General features: G+C 33.2%; 1 protein-coding gene across 1 annotated transcript; it reads right to left on the bottom strand.

Annotated features, from left to right (window-relative positions):
- Positions 1-388: 388 nt before the first annotated feature.
- LOC128998332 (pyrethroid hydrolase Ces2e) lies at positions 389-19,791 on the bottom strand. The gene is made up of 3 exons (XM_054424433.1): positions 19,302-19,791; positions 3,892-4,001; positions 389-1,856 (listed from the first exon to the last, which is right to left on the bottom strand). The coding sequence occupies exons 1-3, from the start codon at positions 19,696-19,698 to the stop codon at positions 534-536; spliced, it is 1,830 nt and encodes a 609-aa protein (XP_054280408.1). The 5' UTR covers positions 19,699-19,791; the 3' UTR covers positions 389-533.
- Positions 19,792-26,146: the final 6,355 nt, after the last annotated feature.

The raw sequence follows: 26,146 nt of genomic DNA, 5'->3' as shown, positions 1-26,146 counted from the left end.
ATTTAATACAATGTCAAACTATCAGTTGAGCGGTAACTGTCCAGTGTCCGTGTAACTAGGATGTTACACCCAACTTCTTAGTTGGGACACCAGGCCAACTATACAAAAGAAAACGCTGAGAAAAACTGAGTACCAAAATTATACTTCCTAAAATATTTTTTTCTAAGTTTACATAGCCATATTAGTTGGTCCACTCACTCATTAGTTGGTTACTCACTCAAACTAATATTCACTAAATTGAAGACAAAAACTGTTAGCCTACATCAATACAGTTTTTTTTTTTTTTTTTTTTTTTACCATCGTAGTCAAAAAAATTTAACACATGTAAGGTACAAAACATTTTATTGTAATGCTTACATATTTACAATAATATCACATCGATTGCTGGACAGATAATCGTACTTACATGTATCATTTTTGATTGTATTTGCTATCTAAAGCACTAACATATTGTCAATACAAAAGTTTGATACATTTTGATTAAGGGCAACAGCGTTATTGTGTTTATTTACAACTAAGTTTTGATTTCAGTATTACAAAAATATCGCTGCTAAGGTATATACTGTCGCAAACATCGTCCAGAAATACAAGACTATGTAATGCTGGTTGACCTGGCATCTGACCGCTTCATTCGTCATGTTGCAACATTGAGTGGCGATTCTCACAACTTTCGGGAAGTATTCGTTCCAGAAGGAGAGAGCCTTGTAGTTAACTGTCGCTGAATCACTCATGTTGAACACCTTGTCTATGATCATCACTCCGGGGCTCTCAGGGTTGAAGGTCTCCCACTTGAACGCCCGCCCGTGTTGCGCTGGATTGAAAAATTTAGTAAAATTTCCCCAAAGACTCATGACGTTGTCTGCCACTTTCTTGTCAGCACTGTTCCAGATTATCTGAGATGTTATCGATGTCCAGTAAGGCATTCCGAAAACAAAAGGTATTTCACCGTATCGTGGCGCCGTCATCCAATCTTGAAGGTCTAGAACTCCCGCAGTCTTCATACGGTAGTCGAACCTGTACAGATACACGGGTTTGAAGTTGCTGATGGCTGTGGACTGGTTGAAAACGCTTGCACCGTATTTCTTCTCGGTCATGTAGTACATGTACTTCTGCTTGAGTAGTACCCCGTCTGTGTTCTGTGGTTCAGAGTTATAGAAAAAAGATACAGAGTCTCTTACAAAAGTCCTGTCAAGATAACACGTCTCGTTGTCCTCCGGGTCAGATACTCCCTCTAAGGCCGTGTCACCTATAAGCGTCCCAAATGCGTCCTTGTCAAAGTCGCTGTCAGGGGGGTCTTTCTTGCTAAATTCCAGAGCTTCCTCCATGTCCGTGTAGCCAATCATGAGTGGGACCTTTGAGAAACGCTCCTCCTCAAACAGCTGAGCGGGATGCTGAGGAAGGAAGGCGTCCGCAGTGTTGTTGGCGTAGTACCCGTCCACTACCGGTCCCCAGTCGGCAGCGTTACCCGTCTGTATCAGCATTATCAGAGGACTGATCTTCCGCAGACACACCATCATCTCTTCACAGCCAAAGTTGTCACCGATTTCCAAAATTAGACTTTTCGGGTGGTTTTTTATGGTCATCGGTGCGAGGGGGCTCCCGCTCATCTGTATTGCTGCTGAAAACTTTCCCTCCGAGAGGGGAGAAACGAGATGCAGCCCGACACTGACTGCCCCTGCCCCGTGGCCCCCAATCACCACCCGAGCAGGGTTCCCACCAAAATCACGAATCTGCTGTCTAACCCATTCCAGGGCTGCTACTTGGTCCAATAGTCCGAAGTTGCCTGGAGCCATGCCATCCATCGTCGTGAAGAAGCCGAACACGTTCAAGCGGTATGCTGGTGTCACTACTATCACCTACAACAGAAATTAAATGAATCAGAACAGGTGTAAAAGAGTAAAACAATATATTTTAAAATAAGATTGCTTATTGACAAGCTGTCATAAAAACAATACAGGAACACCATCTCATTTCTTAATCTCACATTGGTGAGTCAGTGGATATTGGCGAGTCGGTGGCTCAGTTGGTAGCGTCACGGACTTTGGGCCCAAGGCAGCGATGTCGTGGGTTTCTTATCCCGGTCACTGCCACAAACATTTTATCAGTACAGTTCACCTTTGTACTGTGCCGGCTCACCCCTTGCTTTGCTGGATACGTTCCACGCACAGATCTGTAGTCTATGTGGGCGGGCAAATGCAAGGTTAAAAGAGGCCGCCAACCTCTAAAAAAAATAATTATAATAATAATAAGATTCTATTGGACTTAACCCCCCCCCCCCCGTACAAAGAAATATGAATTGTAAACGGAGACAAAAATATGCTGTGTATTGCATTGACAATCAGAATATACGTTAATTAAATGTGTGGCTTAACTGTCTTACCAAAGCAATAAAATTCATAGATAGGTACAAGCAGGTTGTTATAAAATATTTTGTCCCATATTTTGCACATCTGTAGCAGCCATGCAAAATATCTGCACAATGTACACTGCTCCATTTTTTAACTATGCCTCTAATTTTCACATTTATTATTTATGACAACCCTGTGTAGATAATGAAAATAACAGCACATTTTTATCAGTTGTTTACAAACTAAATATGTACAGTTCCCGTGTAAAGCTCCAACCATTAGTTGAGAAATTGATTGTAAACCGTTAGAAACTAATAGAATCTATTTATGTCAAGGATATTAATAATAATTGCCTATTACGAGTGCATTTAGTTTATTATTATTATTGACAATTGATTGGCTTGGTACTTTTTCGTATTAATTATTTGTGTTTTTGTTATTGCGGATCACATTCTATAAATTTGTGAAGGATAGAGTGACAATTAAGTCTAAGGACTACTTTATAACTTTAACAAGAAAAACGATATCACAACAAATTTGGCATGTCATCAATGGTCCATTACCTAAGCCTATACCTTTTACCATTACCTATACCATTTACCTAAGCTATTTTTTTGTGTAAATAGTGATCGGATGTTCTACGGGAGAGGGCCCATGGGGATTAAGTTGAAAATCTTTAAGGTAAGCATAGGTTGATATGTACATCAAATTAATGGTCTTGTTAGATGAAAAACAATGCCTCCAACCGGACCTCAAATGGAGAACTGAGTTAAAAGTGGCAGCCGTTCAAATATTTCTAGAATCTGCCATTTTGAATCTTTAGAACGGTTGTCATTTTTTACACAGTTAATCTGTTCAGCTAAAATTTGCAGCTTTGTATTCCACTAATAAAGAACTTTAATTTGATGTGCATATCGAGCTATGCTTACCTTTATAATTTTCTTGCTTCTCCTAGTGGGTGGGCCCCGAGGAGTTGGTGTACAATAGCATTGCAAATTCAATGAATCTTTGGGCTGTCATTTTTTGTTCGATTGTCCATTTGAGGTCCGGTTTGTAGCATTTTTAGTTCAACGTGATGTAGTTCCTATATTTGATGTACATATCAGCCTATGCTTACATTTAGGACTTTCAACTTACTCTCTTTGGGTGACATCCGATCACCATGTACAAAAAAGTAGCTTACTATTACCAATAATATGCCAAATTTAGTTGATATATCTCTTTTCGTTTCAAAGTGATAAAGTTTCCTAAGACTTAATTGTCACCCTTTATAAATCATAACCCAAAAAGCCGGATCTTTAGGATGTCACCAAATATCCATAAGGTAGACTCAGGGACGTCATGTTGTTATTGACATTCCTCTATTAGAACTGAGAATGATTTAAGTGTTCACTTAAATTTGTTGAATATTTAACATATTTTAAACGTATCTTTTCTCGAATGTGATGTAATATAAAACTAAACATATCTTCGTATTAAAACACGAACCCAAACCAACAAATTTCGTGACGTACTTATTCTTAGATACGTTTTATCTACAAACCTTTTGTTTGACTGCAAAGACAGAAAAGTCCCAAAGATGAGGGGCCCCAACCATGAAGTCTCCAGAATGAAACCACACCAAAACTGGCCATCCTTCACTGGGTGGGGTTCCTGTTATATAAAAAACCAAACAATTATAGTCAAACTGTGTTTTATGGATTCGTCTATGTAAATATGCGCCCTCGATCTATATTAAGCATGGTTTATTATTTTTCTTTAGATTCCAAAACGCCGTATGTTCCATTTATTTGTTGTCCATATATGGTTAATATAGGGTTAACCTAGTCATTTATTGAAAGATTTCCTTCAGACACAAACATTAATACTGTACTTGTTTTTTAAAGTGCAAAGAATAATTTTATTTGAATTATCACTAGGTTTTGGTCCATATACTCCAGACTCTTTAGGTCGAGTAAAACACATTTCACAATATAAACATCCGTTGATTGTATGATAAGAATAGTATTCCTAGTAGTATTACTGATGCTAGTAGTATATACCCAGTTGATCTCTTAGACACAACATAACAAATTGTTCCCTACAAAACTATAAGCTATACGAAATCTTACGCTCATATTGTATGGCACATGGAAATGTACTGCAAATGAAGCACACTAAAATATGTACATAAAATCTTTTAAAAAAATTATAAAAAATAAATTATCAATGCAAAGAAAATTGTTAATAATGATTTTATACAAAATTCTAAAACAAGTGACATTTGCCCTGGAAAGCTATAAAAAGGAATCAGGTGCTATATATTCTAAATTATTATTTTGCTAATGTGTCTACAAGTAATTATGTTCAACCAAGTGTATGTATAGACAAGTTGTTATAGTTATGTTGACTTGCTTAAGGGTTTTGAAAACGAATTCCAGCATATTTAATAACCAAAATTCCAAATTTGGTATACCTAATAATGTATTAAAATCAGTTGGTGACATTATTATCCATTTCCTGACTTGCTTAGTAAATATAGTACTTTTCCAAAGTGACTTTTCAGACTCCACGAAATTAGTCAATGCTGGTTGTTATAGGTCCATAGCGATAGTTCCAATTGTTGGTAAGATAATAATGGACCCGTGTGTAACTTTACAACTGTGCGAATCAACATCAGTATGGGTTCCGACCGAAATGTAATACAGTACAAGCGATAGAAATTATTTTAAACTTAATTATTAAGGGTTTTGGAAACAAGAATATTATGGCCTAAATCTTGATCGATCTCTCAAAGGATAATTAACTGTTAACGTTAAATAATTCTTAACCCACAAAACCTTTGGTCCAATAAATATCAGCATGTGGGAAAGAAACATCAAGGTAAAAAATATTACTTCAATTCGCCAAAAGCTTTTAATATTATAAAAATGTCCGGAGAATGACTCAAATTTAAAGGTTACTCTAATAATCAATTTTTCCAGCTTCCTCTTCAGTGGAAAACATTTGGATTTCTAGGTTTTTGATTCAGATACTAAAATAAATAAATATATTAAATATAATATAATAAACTAGGTGCGTCGTCCAGTGTGGATCGAGGTAAACCCATCCAAAACATGACGTGTTAGTTTATAAAAATAGTTCAATAACAAGATATACGTTCTTACGTTTTCATAATTTGTTATGGTATTATTTTAAACCATTATAATAGTCAACCCAGGATCCTTAAAAACTTATAATTATTGAAAACGTGAGGAATACGTGTTTTATGTACAAACCATTTATTATCATCGAGACTATAAAGCATAATTTGACTTAGAAGTGAAACACAGAAAGTTATTATTACTGTATTATGTTATATTATACAGGGTGTCTGAAAAGTACCTTGCACCCCCCTTAACTTTTTTTTAACTATTTGAGATATTTTAAATCGGTTTTTGGTAACTTTTTTTTATATGAGAGGCTACAATAATGATGCGCAATGATGGGTAATTTTGACAAATTTCTCCTTAGTGGTAGTAGGGGGTAGCTCAAAATTTTTAAACAGGAAGTATGGTCGAGTTTGATATAATTTTACAGGTATTGATGAAAATAAAAATTAACATAAATAAAATAGAAAACCGACCACTAATAACAAAATGGCAGTTAAAAATTATTTTAATAATCAGTGCCTTAAGAATTTTTAGCTGACATTTTGTTAATAGTGGTCCGATTTAGATTTTCCTTCTCAGCCAACCAGTTTAATAATTAATTATTATATTTGTATTATAAGTAAGCAGTTACTCATTAATTAGTTACAATTATTATAATGAAGAAAATATGGAATAAATCAAAGATATCTTTAAACTAAGTGTTAGTGTTATCTAGCTATGGTACTTTTATAGGACAATTTAATATTATGTGTTCTTATCCTGTTTTCAAACTCAGATTCAGCTAATATGGGATTCAGCATCATGTTCATATTTATCTAGGAAAGAAAACATGCGCTCTTCTCACTTTAATTTGATTGTTCTTTAATATATTGTGACAATACATTTGTTTTTTTTTTATTTTACAACAATGAATTTTCAAATTGAATTTAAGGTAGTGAAAATAGTTAATAGTGAAAACTACAAGCTATACATACAGCCAATGAAACTAAAGCAGTCTGATCAATGGCTAAAAATAAATCAGGAAACCATGACCAATTGGAAAAAAGTAGTGGGGACGAATTTGCAAAGCTTTGGTAGGGGACGACGTTGGTTTTAGTTAGTTTTGGCTGGGAAACGTCACATCATGAATCTGGATGGGGAAAGGAAAAGATTTTAATTAGTCATAATGTAAAGGAGCTTATCTTAATTTGTTCAAAAAATCTTAGATAAGTAGAGATTCCTCATAAAATTATGTGTTTTGAGTATTGTATTAAATGGTTAATTACACTAAAAATTATAATTAATTACCACTTTCTGCTTTCTAATTTTTTTACAACCTTACATGTTCTGAATCATCCAGAATTCAAAAAAAAAAAATTAAAGTATGTTCAAGTAACTATTAAGGACTATTTTGTTAGTTTTTTAGGGAGACAGAGGGAATGATTGTAAATGGGTTAGTTAAGCAGCCTATCTCTTAGCTAAAACATACAATTCAATGTAATGATGTAAAACATGCCGCTATTTTTACATTTTACTTTAATCAACGATTAAAGAACCACTTGGGGTTGATAGGGTGCGTGCTAGATAAGAATCAAAAGTAAATTTCCTGGAAATTTTGTATTTTCCTTAAAAGATTCGAGATGTTGTAATGAAACCATTTAGAAGGGTTGTACTTAAAATAGTTCGAGGGGAGCTGGAAAATGTGCTTTGGTATTTTGTACCTAGCATTTTTTAGCTGTCCCTGTTTCCTAGAGGTTTAGTTAGTGACACATTGGATTTTACTCCTGGTGTACATACAAAGAGCTTTCTTCTTGCTAGACAGTCTATATTCTTAAAACGAGTTACCATAATATTAACAATATTTAAATATATATATTGATTGAACCTTAGTGATAACCGTGGACCCTCAGGGAGCAAGCTGGTCTAGTGGTAGAGTGGGACATCGGTCCCCAAGATTCCGGGTTCAAATACTGCCAATCACCTTCTAGGGGACTGTTCCAGGCTAGAGCCTAACGTCTCGAGATGTAAAGGTGATTTTAATCGCTCTTCCTAAATGCATTAGTGATTCTTCCATACACAAAAACTCCACTGGAGTCATCATCCAAAAATGAAATGTTTATAATAAAATCGCTGAGCTCGCAGGTTTGCTCCCCAAGATGGTCGCGTGAGCTGCACCAATCACGCGCAAGGCCAAGTAATTGCTAGATTCTGCCGCAACAACATACTCCCACCTTACCAACTGTTGACTACTTCCGCTCTAGCTGTTAAACTTCCGGTTAATTCTTGGAAAACATCTTTGTTAGATTTCAAATATAAGAGAGTGTAAATGTAGAACTAATCGTCGAGGATACGCTTTGCTTCATCTCTACAACGTGATTGGACAAGATTTATATTGTTTGACGACAGGAACACTGTTACAAATATATGGTAAGTTTATAATATGTAATATATGTTACTATGTATGTATATTACACACACACACATATATATATATATATAACATATGGTAAATTATTTGTATTATATGGTAAGTTTATAATATGTAATATATGTTAGTATGTATGTATATTGCATATATATATATAAAACATATGGTAAATTATTTGTAATATATGGTGAGTTATTTGTAATATTTGGTACACTGTTTGAATCGGGAGAAATTGTGAATGGCCAATTTAATCTAATTTCGCATTTTAGCGAGTTTTCACTTAAGGGTAGTAGAAAAACACCCATTAGTCTGACTATAGGTTAAACGTACTCTTTTATAGGTTTATCATCTTTATAAAACTGAAGACCATTTGAAGGGAAGTGTGGTCCTGTTTATTTAGATGGTGTTTTATTGTATACTATTAGTTATTTCATGTTAACCAGCTTTGAAAATATTTTATTAACTAAGGTTTGGAACCACCCACTTTGTCGTTTTACGGTCCCCTAAAAAAAATACTCGTCGTCAAAATTGTTATGTATGTGTCTTTATAATACTGGTATAATGTCTTTAAGTATGATTAAAAATAATGGAAAGCAACATACACATATAAATGATCATGCAAATTTTCCTCCAAATGAGAAGTATTGCGTATACAATTACAAATAGGTAGACTTTAATTTTGTTCACCCTAATTTAGTTTCCAAAAGTATTGTTGTTTACCCTTCAAGCTATATTTAAAACCCATTTCGAGTGTAATATAATTAAGCTGCGCCTATCTAGGTAACTAATTTAATATAATCTTACATAATGTTTTTTTATTAATTATTTATACAATAAAAGACAATATTTGTGACAACGGCAATTTTTTAGTATCGAAGTCACAAACATATACTACTACTATTCACAAATTAAATGATTTGTTACTTGTAATAAATATATTAAATGTTCTTGTAATCTCAATTTTTTAACTTGATTTCCGGGAGAATGGTCTACCATTATTGACTATAGATATCGCAAGTCCTATTGTAACTTATCTTCCTAATGTAAAGACATATTAAAATGTGGTTTAATAACCGGTAAAATTATGTCGATAGAATATTTATTTTCTACCTCAGCATAACTTTAGAACGTGAGTTTAATCTTTGGTCATAATATAGAGGATAACCGTTTGATTATAAACGATCGCTGTTTTTGTGAAAATTGTGTTTTAAATGCAACAAAAAACATAAAAGGATATCATTAAGTCCATAGCAGACCCAAAAACCATAACATTTATCGAGAGAAAGTTATACATCAGTGTCAATCATTTCTCTTTGATGGGCAGTCGTTATACGTTTAAATTTTTATACTTACAAGTTTAGTCAATAATTCCAGCATGTCATAACCCTTAAATAAAATATGGGAGTTGACATACTATCCGTAAGTGAATATTATTCTGGAAACTGAATGATATAACAGACTTTCAATTGACACAGCTTTTCACTAAATGTCCAAAATAATTTCTAGCACTGCCTTCTTAAAATAACTCCTACAGTATTCTGGTATATATAATTATTCAAAAGTTCTCATATCCTTCTGAACAGTAAAATATCGTGGATCTGGACTTATTTGGGATCCAAGTCGTCCGTATTTAACAACATTTAGATTAAATCAAATAAAATTAATGATATAAAGCAACGTATTAGTATTATGAGACCTTCTCGTTAACTATGGTGGCTATTTAACATAAGTATACAGTAGATAGTAACGAACCAGGGTTTATAATGCTACATTACAAGATGCTTTAAAAACAGCAATGGCGGAAGAAAACGCAAACTAAAAAAAATACCACCGTCGCAGCAAACCTGCATACTAAGCGAATTTCCATTCACCCGGCTTGATTTCTACTAAAATATTCCCTATAAATTTTAAGATTTATTTCCTACTAGCTTTTGTACCCGCAAAAACCTTTTTTGTACCTGTAAAAAATCCAAAGCAGAGCCAGAGTTGATACAGCAACGGTTATAGAATTTTTTTCTATAATCATTGACATAGTTTTAGAATAAATAATCCATGATAAAAGGTTATATTAAAATAAACCTACCTCATAGTTATGGAAAATATTATATTTAATTTCTTTGTATCAGCTGTCTGAAATTGTGAAATATGCAGTTTAGCAGTTCTTCTTGTTTACATTTAAATGTCAAAGCAAATGTAAACAAACATCGTTAGTGTTCTCATCACAGCCATGGAGACCAATCAATATTTACTTTTAAAATGTTCACCTCAGAACTTTTAAAGCCAAAGGGGCAAAGCCTACGGTCAGTATCGAAATGTGAATAGTCCTATAATGGTCCTTGGTATGGTAGCTATATTTTTGTAAAATTTAAGCCCAGTTGGTTCAGTAGTTTTTGCACCTATTAGTAACACACATACAGACAGACACCATTAGATTTTTATACAGGGTGTCCCGGAACTCTCTACCAATATTTTAGGGCATTGCTCCTGGGTAATCAACAAACCTAAATATCATATTCAAATTGGTCGGAAGTCCTTAGTTACTCACACAGCCGCCATTTTGTTTTTTCAGTTATTAATTTTTTTCGAAAGAATGGTTAAACATACGAAATGGAAACTTTGCACAAACATTTATGACAACTAAACAAAGCTACCAAAAAATTATGAAGATTTTTCAAATTCATAAAACAAAATGGTGGCCGTTTAAATTTTTGTAAAATCAATGGGTTTCCAGTTATTTAAGAAACAAAATTTCAAACGGCCGCCATTTTGTTTTATAAATTTGAAAAATCTTCAAAATTTGTTGGTAGCTTTGTCTAGTTGTCATAAATGTTTGTGCAAAGTTTCCATTTCGTATGATTAACCATTCTTTAGAAAAAATTAATAACTGAAAAAAACAAAATGGCGGCTGTGTGAGTAACTAAGGACTTCCGGACAATTTAAATATGATATTTAGGTATGTTTCTTACCCGGGAGCAATGCCCTAAAATATTGGTAGAGAGTTCCGGGACACCCTGTATAATAGTATAGATTTAAATAACATTAATTTTAGTGAGTAGTGAGGTTTGCTGCTACGGGAAAGATGTTGAGGTGTGTTTTTCAATTGAAATATTGATAGCTTAGTATGAAATAAGCCAAATTGCCAAATTTGATTGAAATATATCCGTAAACAAGCAAACTAGAACAGTTTATTTATTCTCCATAAGAATAACATGGGAATTTTAAATTTACAATTTCTTTAATTTTCTCCGTAGTCAATGAACATTCAAAAAAACTTCAATATACTAAATTATTTGTTTTTTAAGCTCTTCAAAATGGTCTAGAGAGAAATTTAGAAATTTAAAGTTTTTAGGGTCAAAAATGAGAAAACCCCATTTTTACCCCATAAAACCCCCCATAAACCCCTGATCCCATGGTCTGATTATGCTGGTTCGCGAACTCGTTCGAATAAATGTAGGTTTACACGTTTGTACCAAATTTCATCAAAATCGGATCAATTTTGCTTGAGTTATCGCGCTAACGGACACATATATAAATATATATATATGAATTTGAACGGATGGTGTTTTTGGCCTCTGGGGACCTCAAAACGAAAAAGTAAATCGGTCCCGGGTCTAGGTCTTACCATGAGACCTAGGTAATAGCTTATTCCCTATATGGGAAATTCGCTAAAACAGAAAATTTTGAAATAATTAATGGTGTCTTAAATAATGAGGTTTAATTGCATTTCTAAAATTGTCTTAGAGTGGTGAAATGTGAGAAATTGTAGCCTGTTTGACATTATACGGACACAGAGCCTGTAATACAAGCTATGCAAAACGACTACAGCCCATGAATTGCTGGTGAACGTTTGAAGGCGCTCTATTATTGGTGTGTGCCTATAATTCCATACTGAGTGGTTGTGCTTACACCTATTATATACGATTATAAGCTATTTATGGACATGATGGTTTATTACTCTCAAGGTGGGGCAAAAGAATGGATACACCGTTTAATTGGAAACTGAGTAGAAACTTCTTATGGGAATTCCTATAATTGTTGCTTTCGGCCTTAAATATACGTTAGCTGATCATGAACACCCTACTCATATTCTACTAAATACCGATATATTAAAATACCCCTGCCACAGCAAACCTGCAGACTAAGCGAATTTCCATGTACCTGACTGGATTTCTACTAAAATATTCCCTAAAAACTGTCAGATTTATTTCCTGTTTGGATAGCATTTATTCTAATGAGTACCTAGGTTTTATGCTACAGGGAAGGTATTGAGGTGTTTTTTTTATTCAAACAAAATTGCTAAATTAGATTAAAATATATCCATTAACAAGCAAAATACAAGAGTTTCTTTATTCTCCATGAGAATAACATGGGAATTTTAAATTTAGAGTTTTTTTATTATTATATCCGTAACCGTGAGGCATACAACAACGCTTCAATATTAAAAATTACAAAATGGTGTGGAAAAAATTGTGAAATTTTATATTTTTAGAGTCGAAAATGGGAAAACCCAATTTTTACCCCATAGAACCCCCCATTAATTGTTCCCGTAGTTCGATCATGCTGGTTCGCGAACTTGTGCGAATAAACGTAGGTTTACACGTTTGGACCAAATTTCATCAAAATCGTATCAATTTTGCTCGAGTTATCGCGCTCACGGACATATACCTAAATATGAATTTGAATGGAGGGTGTTTTTGGCTTCTGGGGACCTCAAATGAAAAAAAAAATAATGGGAAATTCGCTAAAGAAAAACAGTACTAATAATGTACGAGTATGCGTTAAATGAGTTTATAAAAAATTGGATGGATTTAGTAGAGGTAGTTATCCAGGAAAGATATGGTTCTTCTCACTTGTGCCTACAGCTAAATACGAACCCTGGGACACCAGGTCACTGCATTACAACGTAGCCTAAATCATTGGTGGATGGAATTATTTGAGCCCGAACCTCCAGGATAAGTTTCTACGTTCTACGAGACCACGCTACCTTGTAAAAGTACGAATCTGAATAAAAAATCTTGTTCAGTAGAAGTGTTTCAATTCACACTCACGCTTGAAAACATTTAAAAGAGTTTTCAAATGTTCTCTAACTCTCTCGCCGTATCTCACAGTTTCGTGACTCATTCAAAACAGAGGAAATTAAAATGCGCATTTCAGCAAGGCCCTGTAACACAATAAGTTAGGGAAAATAAAAGAAAGTAATCATGTTTGGGGTCGAGTACGAGTGTCAGTGTTACAGAAGTAAAAACTGGCGAATTGAGGTAATTTGTGTGAAAAGTGAGGTTGTTTGTCCAAAAAGACGGAGAAGTGGAATAATTATTAAAGGTTTTCCGACGGCTGAGGCGTGTGTTAGGTCATGCGATCCTCCCCTCTCCCCCTTTACCTTTTACGTAGCTAAGAAATATACAGCTGGTATAATATTTAAAATTATATTTTTATTCAAACAACTTCATGAATTTTTACGTGCTAGCGCTGTAATGTGATAATACTAAGTTTATCCGAAAACTGTTCGATGTATCTACACATATAATTTAAACTGTTAAAAGACAGCAACGATACATAATATGTTACCATTACGACCAATTTCAATCAGTCATCTCAGCCACCTTCAGGCAAAATGAAAGATTCCAAAACACGTGTATGAAACCACCAATATGTGTTAGAAAATGTATTTTTTTAATTCTTGTTACACGAATGAATTAAAAACTATTTGTGTTTTTTGCGTATTTACTCTTTAACCAAATGTGCCCTACTTTTGGGCTGTCCGGCAAATGCAGGAATGGCATTGCATGATTTAGTTATACATATGTGTTTGTGTAATGCAAAACTCGGGAATTCAATTCAAGCCACGTACACCGACCTCCGAATACTTTTGTTGTTCGTCCAGTACATTATGAGTGATCACAAGTTTTCGTGACGGTTATAACGTTGAATAATTTATTTTCCTGTCGGCTTTGCTCGTTCGGTATGTAAAACTTAATAAAGCGAGTGTACAGAGCGTAAAAGAAATCTCGAACATTACATGAACTGTCTCACATTTTGACCTCCTCTTTAGAGCTTCTGTAGAATTAACAAGCGGGATTTGAGTTTCTTCCTCCAGGACGGAAGTCCCACACTCCAACCAAGAAACGCATATTTAACAACTTATATAACAATATTATCATTATCGAAGGTGAAGACATAACTCTGTTTAGTTTAACTCAAATTATTATTGAAGATAATTATAAAATAGCTGAGATGCCTAACGTTAATTTGTTACTGATTGCAACTGACTATTTCTATAGCCACGCCTACCTAATATTAAATTTAACGTTCAAAATCTACTGGGCCTAGTTGCAGGTCATGAAATATTTCATTTTTGCTGTTGAATCCGCACCATTCTAAATGATTAATGGTCACTATAATCTCTATGATTCTCAGCCATTACAGCCATTCTACTTCGTTTAAGTGAAATAAAAATATACAGTATATATAAAGTGAAAAATAATTATAGTTAGATACTACTACGGCTAGACATTGGTAAAAAAATAATATTTCCTGATTTCCGAAAAGCGAAACAAGTTAAATCTTGACATTAACGAAAAACTAATACTGCTTCTCTAACTCGTGACCAGGTGAGAGCCGTTCTAGTAGTAGACCAAGTTAAGGGCTCAAATCTCGCAAATCATCCAAATGGTAATGCCATGAACCACTAGGCCTAGCCTGAAGTAATTTGTGTAAGAAGGTTCCGGGTCTGAGTCTGGCAAAAAAACTGAAGAAAGCACAAATTAAAACTTGAGTAGTTACATTTTAACTTTAAGTTTGTTATTATTATCGTATGTAATTTCTATAGAGATACATTCCAAAATAACATAAGACCTAGGAAATTTTCCCAAAAACAGAGATAAATAATTCTTTACATGGTGTATAAAACTTTACGTGCCCAGTTAAACGTGTATAGATGTTAGTGAGGATTATACTGAAAAGTAAAATACCCCCGTCACAGCAAACCTGCAGACTGAGCGAATTTCCATTTGCCTGATTTGATTGACACTCAAATGTATCCTTAGAAATATCACATTTATTCCCTGTTTTAATAGAATTAGTATAGTAATAGAAGTACTAATGATTGCTGCAACAAGGAGGGTAAAAGTGCTTTTTTATGTTAATAGTTTAGTAATAAATAAATGTCTTTTCCAAATTTGATCAAAATATGTTCATAAATAAGCAAACTACAATATTCTCCATAAGAATAACACGGACATTTTTAATTTAATCATTTTTTAATTTTCTCCAAAACCATTAGCACATAAGAACGCTTCAATACACTGAATTATTTGTCTTTTAAGCTCTTCAAAATGGTCTGGAAGGAGATTGCTAAATTTCATGTTTTTGGGTCAAAATGGAATATTTTACCCATAAACCCCCGTTCTCATAGGCCGATCATGCTGGTTTGCGAACTAGTTAGAATAAATGTAGGTTTACACGTTTGCACCAAATTTCATCAAAATCGAATCATTTTTGCTCCAGTTATCGTGCTAATGGACACACACACACACACACACACATACATACATACATGTATATTACTCCTTCCCATGAGTACTACGGTAATAGCTTATTCTCTCTATGGAAAATTCGCTAATATTCCCTATTTGTGAAATTCGCTAAAACGAATTGTTATATCAAGTAGGTTTAAATTACCAATATGTCTCTTTGAGAAGTAAGTGACTTCCGTATAAAAAACGACATACCTACAAATTCGGTATGACACGGTACGATTGTGATACACTGTTTTTATTCACTACACCTTAATTGTATGGAGGTAAATTGTAGCCTACATTCTGAAACAATACGTCATGTCATATGTTTCGCTTCACAAGAGTGTTTCGTTTTCGTGCGTGAACTTAGTAATATTTCTTATCACGCAACATGGATACGGATCTGCTGCAAAATCACTTGCATTCACCTTGAACCCAGGACCTTCAAGTTTTGACCTTCAAAACATGATTGCAATGAATACGGTTTTATAAAGTTGTAGTTTTTTATGTACGCCATGTTAATAAGTAGGTGCCTAGAATACCTACGTGTTATAAATAAATATCTGAAGTCTCTGCGAATAGAAAATACACTGATGTTCAATGATATATAGATGGAGACGTTTTGTTCTGATATGAATTCCACTGCTCGAATAATTCGTTCCCTCGAAATATTCGTTATAGACTAAAAATTTATCAGATTTATGAAGTAAATAAAAACATAAGTATAGCACAAAATTGCTTCCTTACCACCTGGTCCAGTGCAACTGCTAACCCGAGTAGGGGTAGAAGGTTCCAGAACTGAGATATCTTATATGAGGGAGCTGCTTCCATGTGGGGTTGTTAGTTCAAGAGTGTAAATGTACATTGTCTAGACCTGGGGTGAATTTCTGCAGCCTACTCAATGAGTAGTAAGTTCATTTTATTTTTGATGTTATTTTAATTCATTCACCATTAGCCCTCTCTCTGCTAATTATTTTAATAACAAGAAAGATCATAGATGTGTTCTTATTAAAGATTAAACTTTGCTTTCAACTAGTAAAAGATGTAAATATAAAATGCACCTCTTTATTCTTTTAGAATTTCTTTAAAAGAGTTAAATTTGGATATTAAAACAATAAATGTTAATAATTAAAGTAAAGTTTTTAAAGTTTCTAGTCAAGTTTAGCAATTGTAAATTTGATTTCATTCAGGAAGAAAATAATGTGATTTAATCTTCAAGGATTTTAATTTAATTGTTTAGCTTTTTAATTTAAAGAAGTTGGAATTAAATTTAAATAAGTTTGAAACGTTAAAGAAATATGTATTTGTATTGTAGACAGATAAGCTAGGAAAGGGTTTGTTTGTTCACAGGGCTCAAGTGTGTACCAGGAATTAATTGTTTTAAAATGTCCCATAACAATATTACCCGAATGTTTTAAATTTGTTACATTTTTGATATTCCGAAACTAATGGAAGTAAATCAATTTCAGTTTGGTTTCGAGCTCTTAAAGGTGTTGTAGAAAGTGTTTAGAAGAAACTGTTTTATTTTAAATAAACCATGACTTTTGTAACAATGATGAATTTTTTTTTTGGGTCACCTCTTTGGGCCAATTGCTCAAAATAAAAAAAAATTAATCTTGAAAATAACGTTACACTATTATTAGTTCTATGCTATTATACAATAAAAACGACGTTATTATGATTTTAAATCGGAATAACTGAATAAATAAATTAATCTAGAATAAAACCGTATTAAAAGTTCTGTGTGTATCAAATTGGTTGGTGATCTCGCATTGTTTTCCTAAGACTAACAACGTGCGTAGACTACGAGAGTACCAATAAATATTTCAGGTTAAGTTTTCTACTCCGTTGCTACTTGTCAACAACTTAAAACATTTTGTAATGTTTTTATAACAGGTTGGCGCTAAAAGTAACAAAGTAAATTACTGAAATCGATGTGTACTTTTATAAACGGCTGACGTTGAATTAAGTTTAAAATACAGTTAAAGCGAGCCACCTGACTTTGTTAATGCCAGACTTCTTTCCTACAGAAACCGGTCCAAATCTCACCTATCACCAATGGCAGTTTGCTCTTAGATAACGCCCTGACCCAATGGTTCGGATGCCTCTTAGCCTCAAGAGTCTAGATACACTTACTGAAAAACAAGAACCCATTAGTCTGATAGATAAGGAAGGTTGTCTCTGTATTGTAAAATATCCATCCACAATTAATTAATTATGTTCTTAAGTAAACCATAAATTAATTTACCCAAATATAAATATCTTCTCACTGTAATTTAGCTCGAAGAATTTGTTTTTACACAAAATTTCATCGAGTGTTATGAGTAATTTATAATTAAACAGCTGTCTAAGAGTTCTTCCCAGAAGTTTAATGTATAAGGTAATTCTTTTAGTGTCGTATATTGAATTCAAATGGCCGAAATCAGGAATATTATATTTTATGGTCAGTGTTGTTAAACCATGTGTGAAAGGGGATTCTAGATACATTCAATCCAATTTAGGTTTACACAATTAGGTACCACGTTGCAGTACCGAAAATAAAACTCAACCAACTAAAAAATGTTTAGCTTTATAAATAAATGTAAGCTCAGTAATCATTTTAACATTTTAAATTTAAGGCAAAGGTAAAATATTATTCACACAGTAAATTGTGAAAGAGTTCAATTATACGAGTAGAACAATTCTTATGATGAGAAATAATAAAGCAAACAACCTATATAATTTTACATTGATAAATATAAATGAAATTTATTATTATTGGATCTAAAATGTATCGATTAACGTTTACATTTTCGTTAGAACATGAATATATTATTTTACAATTTTTGGGGCTTTTAAGTGTGTCATTACTGTGAACTCATTTGACTGCGTAATTTCTCAACATTTCCCTGAGAAAGGTACATAAAAGATCTAATGTCCTTCCTTTTCTTATCGCAGAGTCTTATCTGGACTACCAATCCGCCGGCACGAAACCTAATGCGCTTCGGGTTGACGATTTTTTCATGCAAAGGAGTTTCTGGAATCATGACAAGCATGTATTGATGATAATCCAAATTAGTCTTAAATAATTCAAAATATATTCTGGATAGGAAATTTTGTTAATTATTTTTAAAAGGTTTAGGAGCACTTTCAACCTATTTTTGGGAGGACATAATATAATTTAGGTTTGTAAAGTATTAACTTTGATTGACTTTATATAATAATAACTGATCATTTTAAGTAGTTTATAGATAGAACGTAGCAATTTTGTATAATCGTTTTCCGTAAACTACATTATTCTAACCAAACTACTTAATTTATTGATTCCAACGTGTTGTATTGGTTTGAAACTATGACATAGCTAGTCATAAAGGTATAAATGTATTTATATGTGACGATCTAGCGTACTTCGCATGGTTTGTTATAGTTAAATAGATTTAAACTGCAAAATTAACGTGAAACCACAAAAACGCCTTATTCAACCAAAATTCAATAAGTAAGGTTTTCATTTATAAAGACTACGTATTCATTTTTTTCTATCAACTTAACCCATGAGTTAAAATTAAAAGGTAATTAAAACTACACGTGTTGCTAAATGTCATTTGGATCATTTGGTGTTGTTAAAAAGCCTAGAATTACATGCGGGTGTAGTTGGCTAAATAATTTGACATTTATCCGTATTTTCAACTTGTGGAATTAAACATGTGTTAAAGAATTAGCTGTAAGAGTTAAAGTATTTTAAGCATGCTAAGATTAATGTCTAATGTTTTCCATAAGTTATTTTTATCCATCCAGACCAGTGAAACGGACTAAAATAATCGACACTTTCAGCACCAAACATGTTAAATATGTAACTAAAAGTGTAAATGTTTTGTGTATAGATTTTATGTTAAGATATATGTATAAAAATGACTTTTACCGTCAGGAGAGTAGACATTGAGGTAGAGACAGTCTTCGCTAAACTCAATGCGTTCTTCAGGGAACAACTTTTGCTCCAGCTTGAGCTTATCGTGGTCCTCGAAGCGATCTCGATCCTGCATGCAGGCGGGCATAAACGTCGAGTTGCGGGGTTCGTCCCACGAGGGCAGAGGAGAGATAGCAGGGGGGGCGAACCTCAGGGAACCCACTGGAGGTTGAGCGAACGGTATACCCAGGTACTGTCGAGCACGTTGAGTCCTAGTGACGAACACTTCCCTGCCGGCCACGACACCCTGTGAGAGAATCTGCACCTTGGGCGCCTCCCTGATGGCGACACGAGCGGTCCAGAAGGGCGGCACGAGGAGGAGGATGGCCAGTAGTAGCGGCAGCGGTGGCATGGCAGAGGTGTCGGAGGAGGTGCGGCCGCGGGAGAGGTTCGCTGAGGAGTGAGGTCCTGTGAGGGTACCCCACCTCCCCGCGGCCTCACGACCACTGGCCACCCTACGACACGCCACAACATGTTACAATACAATAACGACAAAATACAATACATACTACTGGACAATAATTGGACCATGATCGCCCTATATAAACTCCCTTAAACTACTTTTTTCTGAGCTAGAATTTGTAGCGTAAATTTTGGTTAATTTAGGAGAAAATTCATAAAATAAGCAAACCAACAGGAATTAATAAATATACAAATTTGCCTAGCTTCAATATACCTTCAGATTTAAATAAATCAGTAACTCATGTAGGCACATCCCCCTGACTGTTTTGACCTTTTTTTGTAATTTTAAATGGTATTATCGTTAACACTTGTTTTTCTAACATATGTAACAAAAATGCTGTTACTTTTTTTTCTTTATAAATATTTTGTATTACAGTATTAAAGTATCACTCATATGAATATCATGTAATTTATGCAATTTTGAATTGAACAAATATTTTATTTTACTTTATTTAGCTTTAAGCTTTACTTAAATACCCTTTTCCTCATATACATTTTGCTAACCATTTATGATATGGTAGGACGTTGAGAAAAAATATTGGCTATATAAGTTTCTTTGCATAATCTAACGAATTTAGATCACAAAATTAGCTCGTAAAACAATTAAATACCCCCGATGCAGCAAACCTGCAGACTAAGCGAATTTTAATTAACCAGTATTGGGTTTTCATTAAAATCTATTTAAACCACATTAGGTTAACAAATACCTAGGTTTGCTGCTACAGGGAGGGTAACAAAGTGTGTTTTTTTAGTAAAATATGAATAGCTTAGTATAAAATAAACTACAACAATTTAGTTATCCTCCATAAGAATAACATGGGAATTTACAATCTACAATTTATTCAATTTTCTCCATAACCAATAACCACACACAAACACTCCAATATACTAAATTATTTGTTTTTTATGTTCTTTGAAATAACGTAAATAGAAATTGTGGAATTATATGTTTTGAGGGTAAAAAAAATTAGAAAAACCTATTTTTACCCGTTAAAACCTCCTAAACACCCTACCCTGTTCCCATTGTCCGATCATGCTGGTTCAAGATGTCATTCAAGTTTATCCCGCCTTACACCTTCAAGCCAAATTTCATGAAAATTTGACAAAAATAACTAAAGCTATCGCGTTCACAGACGTATATATATACAGTGTGTAAATAAGTCTTTGAACAAACCTGTATTTTAAAAATCAAAATAGATAGAAATATTCTGTTTGTAGCATTGATTCGTAACAAAGTTTCTGCAATTTTTTAGAGCAAAAAAAAACTTTTTAACCCCTCTAACAGGGTAGTGGACCGGGAGCAACTTATTTTTTTTTAATTATACCCCTATTGAATGATGGGGTTTTAAGAGCTTGTCAAAAGAAACACAATGACGCAAACCCGAGATGAATATCTCAACCCTAGCCAAAATGGTGGGTGTTCCAAAATGGGTGCCTTTTAACATCAATCAAATTTTGGAATACCCACCATTTAGGCCAGGGATGAAATATCTACAGTTGGTGTATGGTTTGCATCATTGTATTTATTTTGACAAACCCTTCAAAATGAGCGGTCGATCAATAGGGGTAGTTATTAAAAAAAGATCACCCCCACCCCCTACCCTGTTAAAGGAGTCAAAAAATATGGTTGGCATAAAAGGAACCTATGTTAACAATCAATTCCACAAACAGAATATTTCAATCTATTTAGGTTTAAAACATACAGATTTTTTCCATATTTATGAAAATGGTGCTTTTTCACATACAGTAAATCAAATTTTTGAATACCTGCCATTTAGGCAAGGGGTAGGATATACACATCGGGTTTGCGTCATTGTGTTTATTTTGACAAATCCGTCAGAATGAGGGTTCACTCAATAGGGGTTGCTATTTGAAAAAAATAAATCACCCCCTACCCCCTACCCTGTTAGGGGAGTTAAAAAATATGTTTGATGTAAAAGATTATGGAACCTTTGTTAACAATCAATGCCACAAACAGAATATTTCTATCTATTTCTGTTTAAAAAATACAGATTTGTTTCAAGACAAAATTTACACTATGTATATATATATATATATATATATATATATATATATATATATAAATCTATATACAGTGGAACCTTGATAACAATACCCTCAATAACAAGTCACCCTTTTTAACAAGTGCCATTTTCTAATCCCCTTGAATTTATACCTTATCACATGTTATTGCAAACCTCGATAAGAAGTCGACCTTAATACCAAGTCTTTTTTAATAATCCCCATGAGAGCCTTGTTATCGAGGTTCTACTGCGAATAGTGTTTTGGCCTCTAGGGACATCAAAATGAAAAAAGAATATCGGTTCCGGGCCTAGGTCTTACCATGCCACCAACGGTAATAGCTACTTTCCTATAGGAAGAAAGAAAATTTATAATATCACGTGGTATTATATTTATGTTGAGATATTTAAATTACAATCAACCTGGAGTTTGAAAATATATTTTGAAATTGTAAAACTCTTCAGAGGCTGTTTGAAATTAACGGAATTAACATTGCTCTTATGGCGGGCAAATCCAAGATGGCCGTTAGCTTCCATGGACTTCCTTGGATAACAATTCAAAACTACAAAGAACATTTCTAATCTCACAGTTTACTAGATATTAAATTGTAATCACTTTGGTGTTTGAAAAACAATTTTTTTTACGATAAATAACTCTTCAGCAGCTGTTTGAAATCATCCAAGATGTTCGCTGGCCTCCAAGGACTCTAAATAATAAAATGCTATATTGTCTGATGTAATTTTATTTAAAAGTTGTGATTTTAAGATAGCTTGGATATAAATATTCAAAACTTAAACATTTTACCGCATTTCAAAATATCGCATATTTTTCAAACTTAGCCTAAACATTTGTGTTGATTTTAGTTACAAACTTTATGTAATGAAGTGTTTTAGTTAAACATAGAGAAATACCTCAGCAGTTGTGAACCATGATGTCCATGATCAAACAGAAGTGACTTCTTCGTATCGCAACCCTTCAAGAAAATTCTTCGTCTCTACATGCTTCAGTTCTTGGCGGCCTACAACAGGAAGTATACAGCTTAAACATTTAAAATATGCCATGGCTTGTTTGTATCCAATGCTTTGTCACATCAAGTGTGCATTTTCCTTTCCCTTGATTACAAGGATAAAACTTATAAATTGTTACTCGCATTAAAGCCTCTACATTTTCTCAAATCAAGCCATTAAATTACCATCAATCACACGTTTTATAGGTTAAATGTTGACAACAAATGTACTATTACTAGGCCAGAAGGCTAATTGTCAAATATGTGTTTTTTAGATCGCATTATCTGGAATCTATTTACTTTTAGAGGACATTTATTAACGTAGTCGTTATAGATATGTGTTTGTAAGTTGTCGTTTTAGGATCCCCATATGCTAAACAAATCCGCTTTTCTATTTAACATCGGTTTTGTGTTATTGTGAACTAGGACTTTTCTTTAGATTGTTTAGTCCTACTGCCAGAAAACGTGAATTTATAATCCTGGAAGAGAGTTTGGGCTGGATATGGGTTGAAAGTTTCAAAATGTTCAGATTTTCCTAAGATCGTTCTTACATTTCTTAAGAAAGCTCCATAGATAGCTTTCCCACAACAAAGCAAATGGCTTAAAGCTTCAAAATAATCAGATCTTTCCTCAAAACTGATCAGACGTACCTCGTACTACCCGCCATTCCTATTGGGAGGAGGATGTAATGGTACACTATTGTAAGAAATATTTTTTCTCTTACACCTAAACGTATGAAAGATTTCAAAATTGATCTTTTTACCATTACATCGAGGCTAGTAAGGCTTACTATGTTATATTTTGATTCTACGCCTTTTGGTTACCGAAATACAAGGGTGCTAATACGCTAGCCGCAGTATATTCTTTTTCTTATAGAGGTTGAATAAATTGTTTTGATAGCTTGTTTTTGTTTAATATTTCCATGGCTTTTGTTAAATATCTATATTTTTATGTTTTTCAATTTTAATAGGAACAAAATTCACTGTAAAATAAACGAATTTGAATTTGAATTGTGTGTGTCATTTTCTATTCTCTTATAGTAAAATAAATCCGTACGACAACCCTAAAAAGATTTCTTTAAATTGTTTTATAGGTTATTTTGACTAAGAATTATGTACATTTACCAGGAAAGTAGTCTAAAGAAATCTGAGTCTCGGAAGTCCGAAATTCAAGATGGCATCCGAGACTTTAGTCAAATCCTTGTATACTGTTCTTTGTAACTATTTTTTTTACTATGTGAATTTCTTGCTTAAAACAATCATTAATAGGTCTTAAAATGAAGAATGCAAGCTAAAATTTTACATGCATATTTTATTTACTTAAATATATCATATTTATGACGGGAACCTTAACATAATTTACATACATTTTATATTTAAAATAATGACCTTACTTTGTACTTCATAGTCACACTTTCTAGTGGTTAATCACAAGGCATTGCAGAATGTTTGTTGCTGCTTAGATACAACATTCTTTTTTAGAATAAATAAGCCAGATGAAATTTTGTTTAGTATAAATTGAACATCGTAGTCCCAACTTATGTGGCAGTCAATGTTTGAACCTAAGTATATTTTATACAAATCTCACTAACTTCTATTCAGGTGTTATGGCTGACTTATTGCTTTCTTTGTTCTAAACTAAAGAAATACGTAGGGTTATTATTGTTGGGATTCTAAAATAAACTATCCCTCCTAAAATAGGACTGTATACTTTTTGACTGCTCTTTACATGCCAATTCTAGCCAATGATAATTTGTCGATGATGTTGTTAAACTAGAGTAATCTGTATAAAATATTCCTAAAGTTTTACTACTGCTACCGTTTTATGACTAAGGGCATACTGTTCATGTAGCAAATAAATAATAAAGGTACATACTTTTTTCTTTCAAGAACATAATATTTTAACCAATCTCTAAATAACTGGTTTAAGCCAAGGCTTTAAAAGTTTATTTAACAGTATTGTGTACTGGCAAAGGCTTTAGGTAGATCCATAATAACTCATACAACATTTATTTCGTTGATCAATTGAATCTAATATCGGTTATTTAAATAAATAGTAATAGAATTCAGGTGAAAATTGCTTTAAATGCAATTATATTTTAAAAATGTTTATACAATTTCTTTATTTTACGAAATATAGTTGCGAATTTTCCTAAAGACTTATTTTAAAATTCGAAATTGGATAAAGTTTATACTTTTTTCTAAGATTGGGTTCATTTAGTTGAACATTGCATTTAGTTGAATATTTACTACATGCGGAATTGTATACAAATTGGTTGAACATTTCAAATCATGAATAGGCCTACGTACAAATTTTCGTGAATCAAATAAAAAAGACTAATTAATACCTGGTCAATAGAAGGGTTTTTCACATATACAGTATTATACCAGCAATATTGAACAAAATTTATTGTATCACTAAAAAATAGTGAAAGTTCTCCAGCAATATTTTTTTGGTTTTATAGTGTATAGGCCCGATATTATTTTTATCTGACTAGAAGCAGTATTTTTTATTATACAGTATATTATTCATACGGTATATCTATATCTAAAAGAGGAACTATGTATGTATAAATGTATGTACCTTATAGACCATATCGACACCACTCAACAGATTGTAATGAAACTCTCACGCATTATTCAAGGATGGTTTGTGAGAAGTTTGGTGCAGATCGGTTAAAAGGGCTCCGCCCCAGAGGGCTTTGAGGAGTCCAATGCCAGATGTCCGGAACTACAATGTTCACAAATAAATATAATTTTAAAGCAGATGTTTAATTTCAGCAACTGTTTTGTAGGTTTGAATAATCACAACTTTCTGTATTAGTATTGATTTGAAATAGTGACACTCTGTTTCCACAGAATGCAGCACAGAAAACTATTTTACTTTTGGATAAGTCTAAATATATTAAGCCCCAATCGCAGCACACCTGTGGACTCAACAAATTAAATTCTCACTATTAAATATGTAAACATAAAAGGGTAACTTACGCCTAAAAAGGTATACATTTATACACCTAATGAAAAAACTTAAAACATTGTTTATCCGCTGACAATTGAGTAAAATAAATGTTCTATTTTTTGTTTTTTGTATACATTTTTCTTATTTATCGTACAGAACAAATCAATATTTAAAATAATGGTTGTTAAACACAGCAACGCGCGCCGGGCAAAGTAGTTTGGATGTGACATATATGAATAGATTAATTCTCATAATGTGCCAATTCCTAAACACGCTACATCTTTCGTCAAAAACATACTCTTTACAATGACACCCAACTGTATAATAGCCTTCACCTTTATCTTAAATTGGA

This window comes from Macrosteles quadrilineatus, unplaced genomic scaffold (assembly GCF_028750875.1).
Source record: "Macrosteles quadrilineatus isolate MER2022 unplaced genomic scaffold, UCM_ALF_1.0 Scaffold_7__1_contigs__length_78375512, whole genome shotgun sequence".
Classification (NCBI taxonomy): domain Eukaryota; kingdom Metazoa; phylum Arthropoda; class Insecta; order Hemiptera; family Cicadellidae; genus Macrosteles; species Macrosteles quadrilineatus.
This window is presented reverse-complemented; position numbering and strand designations above follow the sequence as displayed.

Excerpts from the sequence above, each read along its gene's own strand:
- LOC128998332 (XM_054424433.1), bottom strand. The coding sequence starts at position 19,698 with ATGCCACCGCTGCCGCTACTACTGGCCATCCTCCTCCTCGTGCCGCCC. Across the intron at positions 4,002-19,301 it reads CAATGTCTACTCTCCTGACG|GAACCCCACCCAGTGAAGGA; the intron begins GTAAAAGTCATT and ends TTTATATAACAG. Across the intron at positions 1,857-3,891 it reads TCTTTGCAGTCAAACAAAAG|GTGATAGTAGTGACACCAGC; the intron begins GTTTGTAGATAA and ends TTTCTGTTGTAG.